This window comes from Dendropsophus ebraccatus, chromosome 1 (genome assembly GCF_027789765.1).
Source record: "Dendropsophus ebraccatus isolate aDenEbr1 chromosome 1, aDenEbr1.pat, whole genome shotgun sequence".
Taxonomy (NCBI): Eukaryota; Metazoa; Chordata; class Amphibia; order Anura; family Hylidae; genus Dendropsophus; species Dendropsophus ebraccatus.
Window position 1 is genome coordinate 199,556,397 of NC_091454.1, and position 12,277 is coordinate 199,568,673.

The 12,277-nt window shown below is 42.7% G+C and overlaps 1 protein-coding gene across 1 annotated transcript in view; it reads left to right on the forward strand.

Moving 5' to 3' along the window:
* DOCK5 (dedicator of cytokinesis 5) overlaps positions 1-12,277 on the forward strand; it is a 63,661-nt gene that overhangs the window by 17,859 nt on the left and 33,525 nt on the right. The window contains exons 4-9 of the mRNA XM_069944328.1: positions 7,447-7,499; positions 8,419-8,515; positions 8,597-8,745; positions 9,095-9,230; positions 10,956-11,113; positions 11,203-11,284. Coding sequence (XP_069800429.1) covers positions 7,447-7,499; positions 8,419-8,515; positions 8,597-8,745; positions 9,095-9,230; positions 10,956-11,113; positions 11,203-11,284 — 675 coding nt within the window. The remainder of the gene's footprint in view (positions 1-7,446; positions 7,500-8,418; positions 8,516-8,596; positions 8,746-9,094; positions 9,231-10,955; positions 11,114-11,202; positions 11,285-12,277) is intronic.

A 12,277-nucleotide genomic window follows, 5' to 3' on the forward strand; every position in this document is an offset into this window, starting at 1 on the left:
TTTTGTGAGCATTCTTTCTCCAGAACATGTTTAACATCATCCGCCCTGTGAGGGAGCCTGGACACATCTCCAGCTCTGCTATGCGGTGGCCGCGGCCTCCCTGGCTCTGGTAATAACAGTCACGCTGGCTATATTGCAGGGGGGCAGTTGCTGAACAATTTCACGCCTGGCAGCTGCTGCACAATTTGGGAGTCAAATGTTTTTTATATGATATAAAGAGCATTTCCAGTTCTTTGTTCTCTGGGTCTTTTATAGACGTGCCCAAGACGTGATGAATTCACAGGCAGCAGATTAGACGCAGAAATTTCTACAACTGTAATATCCCCATTACGATGAATGAAACGGGTTTTCTGTGACGGGAATCTCATTGCTGCGTGTGAACTCGCCTGTAAAACACATTTTTCAAGCTGCGTTTCGAGCTTCTTCAAGCTGCTTTGAAACAAATGTGAAATTGAAGCTGAGACATTTGTATTGCTGGATATTAAGGGGGTAGTTTCCAAAAAAAAAAAAAAAAAAAAACATTTTCTGGTGTCAGAAAGTGACAAAGATTTTTCATTTACTTCCATTAAAGAATCTGTAGTATTCCACTACTTATCAGCTGCTGTATGTCTCTCCAGTCTGACACGGTGCTCTCTACTGCCACCTATGTCCATGACAAGAACTGTCCAGAGAAGTAGCAAGTCCCCATAGAAAACCTCTCCTGCTCTCCAGACTGGAAAGAATACACCACTTTCTGCAGGACATACAGCAGCTGATAAGTGCTGGAAGACTGTAGATTTTTTTTAAATAGAAGTAAATTACAAATCTCTGGCACCAGTTGATTTGAAAGAATTTTTTTTTCTGGTGAACTACCTCTTAAGATGTGGGCTGTCATGTGAATGTTACAAAGTGTGGGAGTGAGTCATGACAGGTATAGAGTGTCAGTATTGAACTTGCATTCACAAAGTTGACAGAACAGAGTTTGAATAGATTGAAAGGTAAGGCAACAATGTGTGTATAAGTCTATAGGACTAATATATAGGACCAACACAGAAGATGATGGTAGGGTGTGTGGCTTGACATGGTGACTGAAGCACTCCACACCGCTCTGAAGTACAAACTACTGCATATATATATATATATATATATGTATATGTAGTAGTTTGTACATATATATATAAATAGTTTTCTTGCATTTCCTCATATGCTAGACCAGTGTTCCCTGTTAAAGTAGGATAAAGTAGACCGTAGGTCCTGGGCTGTCCCCCATACTCATAGTATTACCCAGTCCAGGGACACATCCTATTGACAGTGGTAACACCTAGTTGTTGTTGGGAGGTATTTATTAAAGCAGAGATGTTAAAAGTGACAACTCCTGTAAGACTCCAATAACTTACTTTATACTATATTTAGCTGACAGTATAAGGCCTGAATCTCCACATGAAGTTATTGGAGAGAGAGGTAGGCCTTGATGGATTTCCATTGAACCCCTTTGTTCTCAGAGGAATAAGCCGGTGCCAGAGCTGTCTGGAGAAAGCTTAAAGGAGAAGTCTGGTAATTGCTAAAATTCTGCAGCCTGCAGGGGGAGAGGGGAAATTGGTTGCAAGTAGGCACTTACCTCTCCCCGTGCCTGTGGTGAGCGACGGGAGCTGGTGTCCACGTCAGGACCCTAATGGACTGGCAGCTTAGGGATGTGGGACGCTCCAGTCACTGATTGGCTGAGCGGCCAGACCATCAGTCGGGACAGCCCCCCCCCCCCCCCCCCCCCCCCCCCCAGGGCTGTATTAACAGCTGCTGCTGCCCTAGGCACTAAACCTGAAGATGCCCCATCTACACGCACCTATTGGCGATACCAGACCTGACCAATACCACCATACCCCCCCCACCCCCCCTGGAAAAGACACCAGATTTACTGGCAAGTCTAAACAGGAGGAGGGAAACTAAAAAAATAAAAACAAAAAAATGAGTTTTTTCTGTCCCCCTGCTCCCTGGTGCTGCCCCCCTGCTCCCTGGTGCTGCCCCCCTGCAAGGTGCTGCCCTAGGCACCGGACCACGGGTGTCTGTGGTAAATACGGCCCTGACACTATATAAATAGCTGAGCGGCACAGTATGAGACTTTCCCAGACATTAGCAACCAGTAAAACCAGGGGAGTTCTTATCTGGAAGTGAGAAGAGGAAGGAGAAGGCCGCATCTGACGGAGCGGTCAGTGTATGGGTTATATATAGAAACACTGTAATGGGGTTCAGATACAGGCAGGGTGTGACCGAGCACAACGTATATAGACCTGATAAGGTATACGGCATGTAACATAACTGAAGGAGTCAAAGTTCAGCTTCCTTCCACACACCCACTATGTGTACAAACTTCTATAAAAGAGATGTATTATGAAGACGTATGGGGAGATTTATCAAACATGGTGTAAAGTGAAACTGGCTCCGTTGCCCCTAGCAACCAATCAGATTCCACCTTTCATTCCTCACAGACTCTTTGGAAAATGAAAGGTGGAATCTGATTGGTTGCTAGGGGCAACTGAGCCTGTTTCACTTTACACCATGTTTGATAAATATCCCCCATGATGATATTAGATATGACATAGAGGTGGAGGCCCTGCTCAGGATCCCCCCTATAAACCAGAACACAGATGGACTACATGGAGGCCTATTCATATAAATGGTCACTATGTAATACTACATTTCTCCAATAGTGGCGCTGTAGATGGTGATTTTTTTTTCACCTTATGGCTTAGGTCGGGGATGGGGAACCTGCAGCCTTCCAGCTTCTGCAAAACTACAACTCCCATTATGCATGAACAACTAATGCTGGGGGCTTTGCCTGTCAAGGCATGATGGGAATTGTAGTTTTGCCAACAGCTTAAAGAGGATGTACCACCAGGTACATGCTCTTTAAGCTGAACCCACAGATCAAACGGCGCCGTCACGGGGAAGCCGGTGCCACGGTCCGTTTTTCGCGGTCCCCAGTGGGAGGGAATTCCCTCCCCTGTATGACGCGGCTCAGATAGAATGAATGGAGCCGCGTCATACAGGGGAGGGAATTCCCTCCCACTGGGGGCTGCCCGGCCTACCTCCAGTGCTTGAGCACCAGCCGGTTCCGGTGCATAGAACGGCGCCGTGCACAAGAACGGACCGCGGCACCGGCTTCCCCGTGACTGCACCGTTCAAACCGTGGGTTCAGCTTAAAGAGGATATACCTGGTGGTACATCCTCTTTAAGGCCCCGTTCCCACTGAGCAAAACTAGCGGAATTCCGCGGCAGACAATGCCGTTAGCCTCCCGCTCATAATGGGAGTCAATGGGAGGCGCGCGCTCCTGCCCTGTCCGCGCTGAAGAATGAACATGTTCATTCTTCAGCGTGGACAGAGCAGGAGCGTGCACCTCCCATAGACTCCCATTATGAGCGGGAGGCTAATGGCATTCCGCGGCGGACAATTCCGCCGCGAAATTCCGCTAGTTTTGCTCAGTGGGAACGGGGCCTAAGAGCTGAGGATTCTCCATCCCTGACTTATGGGTCAGTAATGTTCCATGGGGAATAACCTAGAATTAGCTCTAGAACAGTGCTTCTCCATTCCAGTCCTCAAGCCTCACCAACAAGTCATGTTTTGAGGATTTCCTTAGTATTTAACAGGTGATATAATTATACTCAGTGCATCAGGTATTATCACAGGTGATATAATTATACTCAGTGCATCAGGTATTATCACAGGTGATATAATTATACTCAGTGCATCAGGTATTATCACAGGTGATCTCTGTATGGGATATCCTAAAAACATGACCTGTTGGTGAGGCCTGAGGACTGGAATTGAGAAGCACTGCTCTAGAAGGAAGAACTATTGGAGTCAGCTTCCCTTACAATCAATGTCCAACCCTATAGAGAACCTTAAAATATAACTAGCCAGAATCTTCCCCAAAAGGTGGAGATACTTAGGCACTGTGCAAGGTCCTGATGGCTTCCCTATCTGGGTGTTCTACAACTCCTTGTGTCATACGCACTTGTATCTGAGGCTACTTCTTATGGGATGATCATTGGTGACCTACAAGATCTCATTGGTGGTTTGTGTCATAAAAATTACACTGCAGTTCTTAGTGAATTTGCACAAGGACCACAGAATCAGTTCCTCTGGTGGTCCCAGAATAGCCCAGCATGATCTCTGTCTGCTCCGGGAAATTGTTTAGCAATATGGCTATTAAAGGGGTTATCCAGCAAAAATCTTTTTCTTTCAAATCAACTGGGGTCAGAAAGTTATATATATTTGTAATTTACTTCTATTTAAAAATTTCAAGTCTTCCCATATTTATCAGCTGCTGTATGTCTTGCAGGAAGTGTTGTATTCTTTCCAGTCTGACACTGTGCTCTCTGCTGCCACCTCTGTCCATGTCAGGAACTGTCCAGAGCAGGAGAAGTTTTCTATGGGGATTTGCTGCATCTCTGGACAGTTCCTGACATGGTCAGAGGTGGCAGCAGAGAGCACAGTGTCAGACTGGAAAGAAAACAACATTTCCTGCAGGACATACAGCAGCTGATAAGTACTGGAAAATGTGAGATTTTAGACTAGAAGTAAATTACAGCTCTATATAACTTTCTGAAACAAGTGGATTTGAAAAAAAAGATTTTCACTGGACAACCCCTTTAATATTATGAGTTTTTACTTTATCTATTGTAACTAATACAGTTCTTGTTACAGACAGTTGGTTGCCCCATGTACTCTGTGCAGTCTGCTGTGTCTGTATGGTGCTACCCGTAATACTAGGGGAGTAGTCCGTCTGTTTCATCCTGTTATTGCAGGTGACACTAAAGTACTGTAACTTAAAGGGCAGATCCTGGACAGCCGGTCATGTGATCCCAAAAGGAGCGCGCACTGGGATGTCTAATGTAACTTTATTGGAAAACACAAGAAGCAATAAACCCAAAGTTAGCTGCTCCTAAAAAAATCTTCTATCATTCACCAGCCTCTATGTAACTGCTCTTAGAGGATCTCCAACCACATAATAGGCACAGTGTAAAGCAGGGGTAGGGAACCTTGGCCCTTCAGCTGCTGCAAAGCTACAACTCCCATCATGCCCGGACAGCCAAAGCTTTAGCTTTGGCTCTGGCTCTCCAGGCATGATGGGAGTTGTAGTTTTGCCACAACTGGAGAGCCAAAGTTCCCTACCACTGGTTTTAAGTGTCAAAAGGCTACAAAATTGCACAATGCAGGTGTTTGTGCAAATTTTTGTAACATCCCATGCATATCTCTGTGTCTCCATGGTAACAGACTACAAACAGGTCCTTTTGTAGTCTGATCCCGAAGTCAAGATTTTTTTGTCTAATTGATGATCATGACTTTGCTTTTAGTCTATGATCATGTAGAACAGGGTTAGGGAATCTTGGCCCTCCAGCTGTTGCAAAACTACAACTCCCATCATGCCTGGACAGCCAAAGCTTTAGCTTTGGCTGTCCAGGCATGATGGGAGTTTTAGTTTTGTCAAGGTTCCCTACCCCTGATGTAGACGCATACTATAGGTTAGAATAGCAAACACGGTAGGAGATTTTTTTTTTAATGAAGATCAAGGTTGTTTCATTTGTTATTTGAGATGCAATAGAGCAATAAAAAAATTTGGCATATGACTCAGCAAGCCCTTATATAACAAGATATTGCCTTCTGTGCCAGCGCTGCTCTGTACACTATATCACATCAACCACTTAATTGAATTCCCCTGAGAATTACACAACATCGCATACCTCAGGTGCAATATAACATGTCTGCCGGATTATATTCTGCCGTGTTTAGCAGAATTCTGCCATAGAAGTATGAACACACGTACCAGCCGCCATCATTCTTTCATCGGAAGAAACCTGCAGTCATTTGTAGAATATTTGCCAAATCTCTGCTGCCCCCTAGTGGCCATCTGATTAACATGAAAGTGATTTCAAGGGATTAAAATACTGCTCCTCAGCCTGGATATGCTGCATTTTCCCTCCTGTTACTGACAGTTCGTTGTCTAGGTTAGGCTGGTTTCAGACTGCATTTTTTTTTTCTCATCCATCCACTTTTTTTTCCTCCAAAAAACAGATGCAATTGTGTGCGTTCATTTTGATCCATTTTTATATTGACTTCCATTATAAAGAAAAACTAATTTTTGCGTCCGTTAAAAATAAAAACATCAGTTTTGATCTGGAAGTCGGATGGAGAAAAAAAAATGGATTGCAAAAACACAGTGTGAAGCCAGTTTTACCGACCTCCACTCTGCTCTAAAAGCAGTGGTCTGGTAGTCCATATGTGATTTTAAAATATTTAAAAAAAATATTTTCTTTCAAATCAACTGGTGCCAGAGATCTCTAATTTATTTTTATTAAAAAATCTCAAGTCTCCCAGTACTTATCAGCTGCTGCATGTCCTGCAGGAAGCGATGTATTCTTTCCAGTCTGAAGAGCAGTAGAGTGTTTCTATGAGAATTTGCTACTGCCCTGGACAGTTCCTGACATGGACAGAGGTGGCGACAGAGAGCACTGTGTCAGGCAGGAAAGAATACACCACTTCCTGCAGGACATACAGCAGCTGATAGGTACTGGAAGACTGGAGATTTTTTAATAGACGCACATTACAAATCTCTGGCACTTTCTGACACCAGTTGATTTTAAAAGTTTTTTTTTTTTTTTTTTTTTGCTGGAATACCTTTTAATGAATTTATGGGAAGTTTATTGTGTATGGGAAGTTTATTATGTATAATTTACTGTTGTTCACACTGGCCAAACATGATCAGCAACAATGGGAACATTCTTTCCATCAAGTTTGTTTGTGGATGAAAGATCTTTCATCTGACTATCGGCCAAAAATGTGGCTGACTTCTTTCCAGGTGATAAGTCTGTTGTTCATTGGCTAAATAAATCCTTTTGTTATTTATCCCAATATATATCGGTACCCCTGGTGCTACTGGTGGCATGATTGTTCGACTTGATGGCTGAATTAAAGTGGTACTCCAGTGAAAATCTTTTACTTTCAAATCAACTGGTTTCAGAACGTTATATAGATTTGTAATTTACTTCTATTTAAAAATCTCATGTCTTCCCATATTTATCTGCTGCTGTATGTCCTGCAGGAAGTGGCTTTTTCATCTGACACAGTGCTCTCTGCTGCCACCTCTGTCCATGTCAGGAACTGTCCAGGGCAGTAACAAATACCCATAGAAAACCTCTTCTGCTCTGGACAGTTCCTTACATGGGCAGAGAGCACTGTGTCAGACTGAAAAGAATAAACCACTTCCTGCAGGACATACAGCAGCGGATAAGTATTGGAAGACTTGAGATGTTTAAATAGTAGTAAATTACAAATCTATATAACTTTATGACACCAGTTAAATTGAAAGAAAAAGATTTTCGCTGGAGTACCCCTTTAAGGTATGGTGCCGTGGCGGCAGCATCCTTTCTATTGCACTAGGGCTCACACGTGTTCACTCTTTGTCGTTCCAGGGCATATTCCCAGCTACTTATGTTCACATAAAAGAAGTTACAGATGACAGAGGGTAAGCTCAGTGATATACAACAACTGCTTTACATTCTATGGGGGAGATTTATCAAACATGGTGTAAATTGAAACTGGCTCAGTCGCCCCTAGCAACCAATCAGATTCCACCTTTCATTTTCCAAAGAGTCTGTGAGGAATGAAAGGTGGAATCTGATTGGTTGCTAGGGGCAACTGAGACAGTTTCACTTTACACCATGTTTGATAAATCTCCCCCTATAATTCCTAATATTTTATTTGCAAGATACAAGATCCCGTTTCGCATTCTGTATTCTTTTTTGTTACCTTAGGAACCGAGATAGAATAGCTACAATTAAGAGAATTCTGTAATTTATTGAAGGGGTATGCTACTAATAGGGACTCTCTCATCTGTATATCCTATTAGGTCATGTGGATATTGTAAAGAGAGTGCTGCTTAAAGGGGTGTTCTGTGGAAGCAAACTATTTTTATTGTCAAAAAAGTATACAGACTTGTAAATTACTTGTATTTAAATCTCAAGTCTTCCAGTAGTTATCAGCTGCTGTACGTCCTGCAGGAAGTGGTGTTATTCTTTCCAGTCTGACACAGTGCTCTCTGCTGTCACCTCATGTCAGGAACTGTTCTCTATGTGGATTTGCTCCTGCTCTGGGCAGTTCCTGTCATGGACAGAGGTGGCAGCAGGTGGCAGCGCTATGTCAGACTGGAAAGAGTACACCACTTCCTGCAGGGCATATAGCAGCTAAGTACTGGAAGATTTGAGATTTTTAAATATATAATATAATATATAATTTACGGATCTATATGACTTTTATGATTTAAATTTTCTTCCCCTAGAGTACCCCTTTAAGACAGTACCCCTCTTTGAGCCAGAATGAAATTGCTAAAAAGCAATAGCATTGTTAGGGTTGTATCATTTCTGCTGTCCATACTTCTCTCCTAGGCACCATGAGCCGGCAGTGCTCAGCGAGCTCCCCCTGGTGCAGGAGCTCACCGTTACATTGCGGGAATGGGCGGTCCACTGGCACTCTCTGTTCGTGGTGAGTTCAGCTCTTGCTGCCTTCAGACAGGCAATGGATTTTCTTTACACCCTAATCCTCATGCTTATATGTTTCATACAGCAAAATGAGCGGCCGCAGTTCACCCAGACACAAGACATGATGACCCAACTCATGGACTGGCGCTCACAGATCATGTCTGGCACCCTTCCCAAGGATGACTTGGCGGAACTGAGGAAAAAAGTGACAGCGAAGATTGACTATGGAAATCGGTAAAGTCTTCGGAAACTAAAGTGTTGTGCACGTCTGCAATCAATAAATAGTTTTGCATCTGAAATAAAGTTTAACTTTTCAAACAATCTTGAATGCATCTCCATGGTGACAGACTACAAACAAACGCTCTGTTGTCAGATCCTGTGGTCGTTTTATCCCTTCCCTGCCCTGATTTTTAACATCTGTACGATGGCAAAACGCAAGGTGTCAAATGAAAATCGAGACTATTTGCAAAGTGGCTTCTTTATTATTATTGATGGATTAGGGAAATACAATATCATTGTAAAAGTGTACATACCCTTTAAGTTTAGCATTTGTATTTCATTCATTGTGGTTCCTGTTGTACAGGCTCCTAGGTTTGGATCTTGTGGTCAGAGATGAAAATGGGAATATCCTTGACCCAGATGAGACCAGTGTGATCACCCTCTTCCGATCTCATGAGACGGCTTCTTTGCGGATTGATGAGAGGATACAGGAAGAAAAGGTATAGAGAACAATGGATTATTGTATTCTGGTATATTGTATAGTGTCTGATTAGAGGAACTGGTCCATTGACGGACATGATTGGAGTCTTGGCTTTGTCACCCATACTCCTCTTAAATAGAATACTTTGAGCAAAATTAAAACACACTGTGCAATGCCTAGTACAGGGATTCTCTCTATGTAGACAGTGCTATGTAAGGCATTAAAGGGGCTATCTAGCATTCGAGAAACATGGCGACTTTTTTTCCAAAGACAAGACACATGTCTTCAGTTTAGGTGTGGTTTGCAGTTACACTCCATTCACTATTTAATGGAACTGAATTGCAAAACCTACAAGAGTGGTGCTGTCTCTGGAAGAAAGTGGCCATGTTTTTTTAATGCTGGATAACCTCTTTAAGTGGCAGTAGTAAGGGGTGACACAACCTCTGCTGCCACTAATGGCTGTCTTGGGAATTGCATGGCTGCTTAAGCCCTGGTTCTGGCAACGTAACATAAACTGAGATATTAAGCCTCCATTGATGTCTGTTTTAATGTATATCAGGATTAGGAGAGACAATACACTTGGGGAAGCTATCTAGTGTCACTAGTGCTGCAGCCACAGCGTTCTGTAGCGGAGTGAGCAGGGGTAATTGTCAATCTTTGCTACAAGGTGCTGCTTGAAGGGAAAAAAATGCATTTATTATAACTAATAATTTTTTTTTGTAAAATTCTAATCCAGAATTTAAAAAATAGTGCCCTCTGGTGTTATTAGCCTGATTTACTTGCAGACAGCATACTCTTTTTCTCTCTCTTTTTTTTTTTTTTTTTTTTTTAAACAACATTTTATTCAACAGTTTTTTTTTTCCGGTTGAATGACAGACAGTATAGGCTGGATACATAGGAACCAATACAGACTTACAGGTTACAGAGAAAAATAGAAAGTCCTCACAAGTGCAGAGGAGAAGTCCCCATACAGTCCTCCCGGAGTCCAGAGCAATTGGTGTTACGAGGGAACAGTGCATTATACTCAATCAATCAAGGGACCCTTCAGTTGGTTGTACATTGACGTTCCACTAGTATGGGGATGACTAGTCCAGCTGATACATATATGGCGGTGCACATTGCATTGCATAACAGGAACAATAATAACAAAATTAAAAAACACAAGTAAATCCCATTAACTAGACACCTCGTGAATGATGGGGAAAATTCCCCTATTAGATGGTCGCCAGCTCTTCTCTTTTCAAGATGGGGCAGAGATAAGCCCTGATTTTCTACAGCCCTTTACTTTCTCCCTGCTATCATAATACATAAAAGAGAAAAAGAGAAGGTGTGAGAGAGATACAGCTTAAATGACTTTATTATATATCACACACCATCTCTCTCTATCAGTCTTGCTCTAGTAGGGAGAGTCACAGACCCTCTTGGTGTCAGTAGGGGCATTCTGCTAGCTAATGAAATTCTGTGATCACAGCAGCATTGGCACTAATCCTCTGCAAAGCAGTAGCCTCGGCCAGATTGCTGTTCCTCTGTATCTATAACATGGCAGATTGGTATTACTACTTCTTCATAGTAAATTAGGTGGGAGCAGCACAAATGGATGAACTTTGATGAGAATATATTCACATAAATACAGCACAATCTAAAAACACTTAAGATTTTTCTTTTCTCTGTGGGATGCATTAGTCATATTATAATATATATCATGGATTAAATAGTTCTTTTTTATTTTTTTTTTATTTCTCAGTCCCAGTTACAGCCCCTGGATTGCCGTACTCCAGCCATTCTCCATTTAGCTCACAACTACAGCCTGTATGTCAATCTCAAGAACTTTGTTTGTAACATGGCGGAGGATGCAGAATTGCTGATGTGTCTCTATGACCCGGACAGTTCCCACTTCATCAGGTAAGGCCATGGTCCTAAATGTTTTATATCTGACCACAGTATGAAGGGTTAGTGCAGATTCTACGCGTTCTTGCTCTCTTTACCTGCAGTGAGAATTACCTGGTCCGCTGGAGTAGTTCGGGTATGCCAAAGGAAATCGAGAAACTAAACAACCTGCAGGCAGTGTTTACAGTGAGTATTCCCCCACAACTTCCTCCATTATTTGTAATCCTTCCTCTTCTGGAATTCAATCCTAATCCTTGTTCTTATTAGTTTTTGTCATTTCTGTTCTCATATTCTAGTACAGCTTAATCTATTGTGAGTCGGTTAACATCTGCGTTCATGATTTCCATTGGTCAGATGCATTCCGGCACTAGAAATACAGAAATAACCGTGTCCCATTGGTTACTATAAGACACCTCAGGTCTTAGTTTGGCATCATTCCATTCGGTTCAAATCAAAGTCTATAGGGATTGTTATAAATAAATCTATGCAACAACATGAATGGATCTGGTATGAACACAGATACAATCTTAGCTTTACTCTAGCTTAAAGGGGTTGGCCACTTTATAGTAAAATAGTTCAGTATACAGTATTAGTAAGTGTACTCACTGTATATACTGACAGCAGCTGCCTGTGTACCTCATAGAGCTAATATCAGCCATCTTATGGACAGACTCACTACAGAGCAGGACAGCACAGCCTGGGAGAGGGGAGGATGATATTAGCTCTATGAGGTACACTGCTGTCAGTAAGGGGTATGAGTGCACTTACTAATACTGTCAGAGTTCTGTTTGGGGACCTTAATAAAGTCATTGGGATCTCTGGGGTTCTGTCTGGATCTGTTGCCGTCCATTGTTGAACAGATCATCTGGCTCACTGTTTTGTGGGGTCCTTATGAAAGAAGTGAATCAGCCTAATTCAGCTTCGGCGCTTCTGCTTCAGCCACTTTTATCCTTTACTTACAGATGTGTCACATACAAAGAATAGGTTTTGGAGATGTTCACGAGGCTGGCTAGGAGAAGTCCAGTGAGATGTAAAAAAAATCAGAAAGGCAGGGTGTGCGGGCAAATAATAAACAAAGTAAACTTACCTGTCCTCGTGCCCCGTAGTGCTGCTCCCGGGTCCCATTGACAGCCGCCGGCCTCCTGCAGCACTTCCATCTGTAATGTCACGTACCCGGCT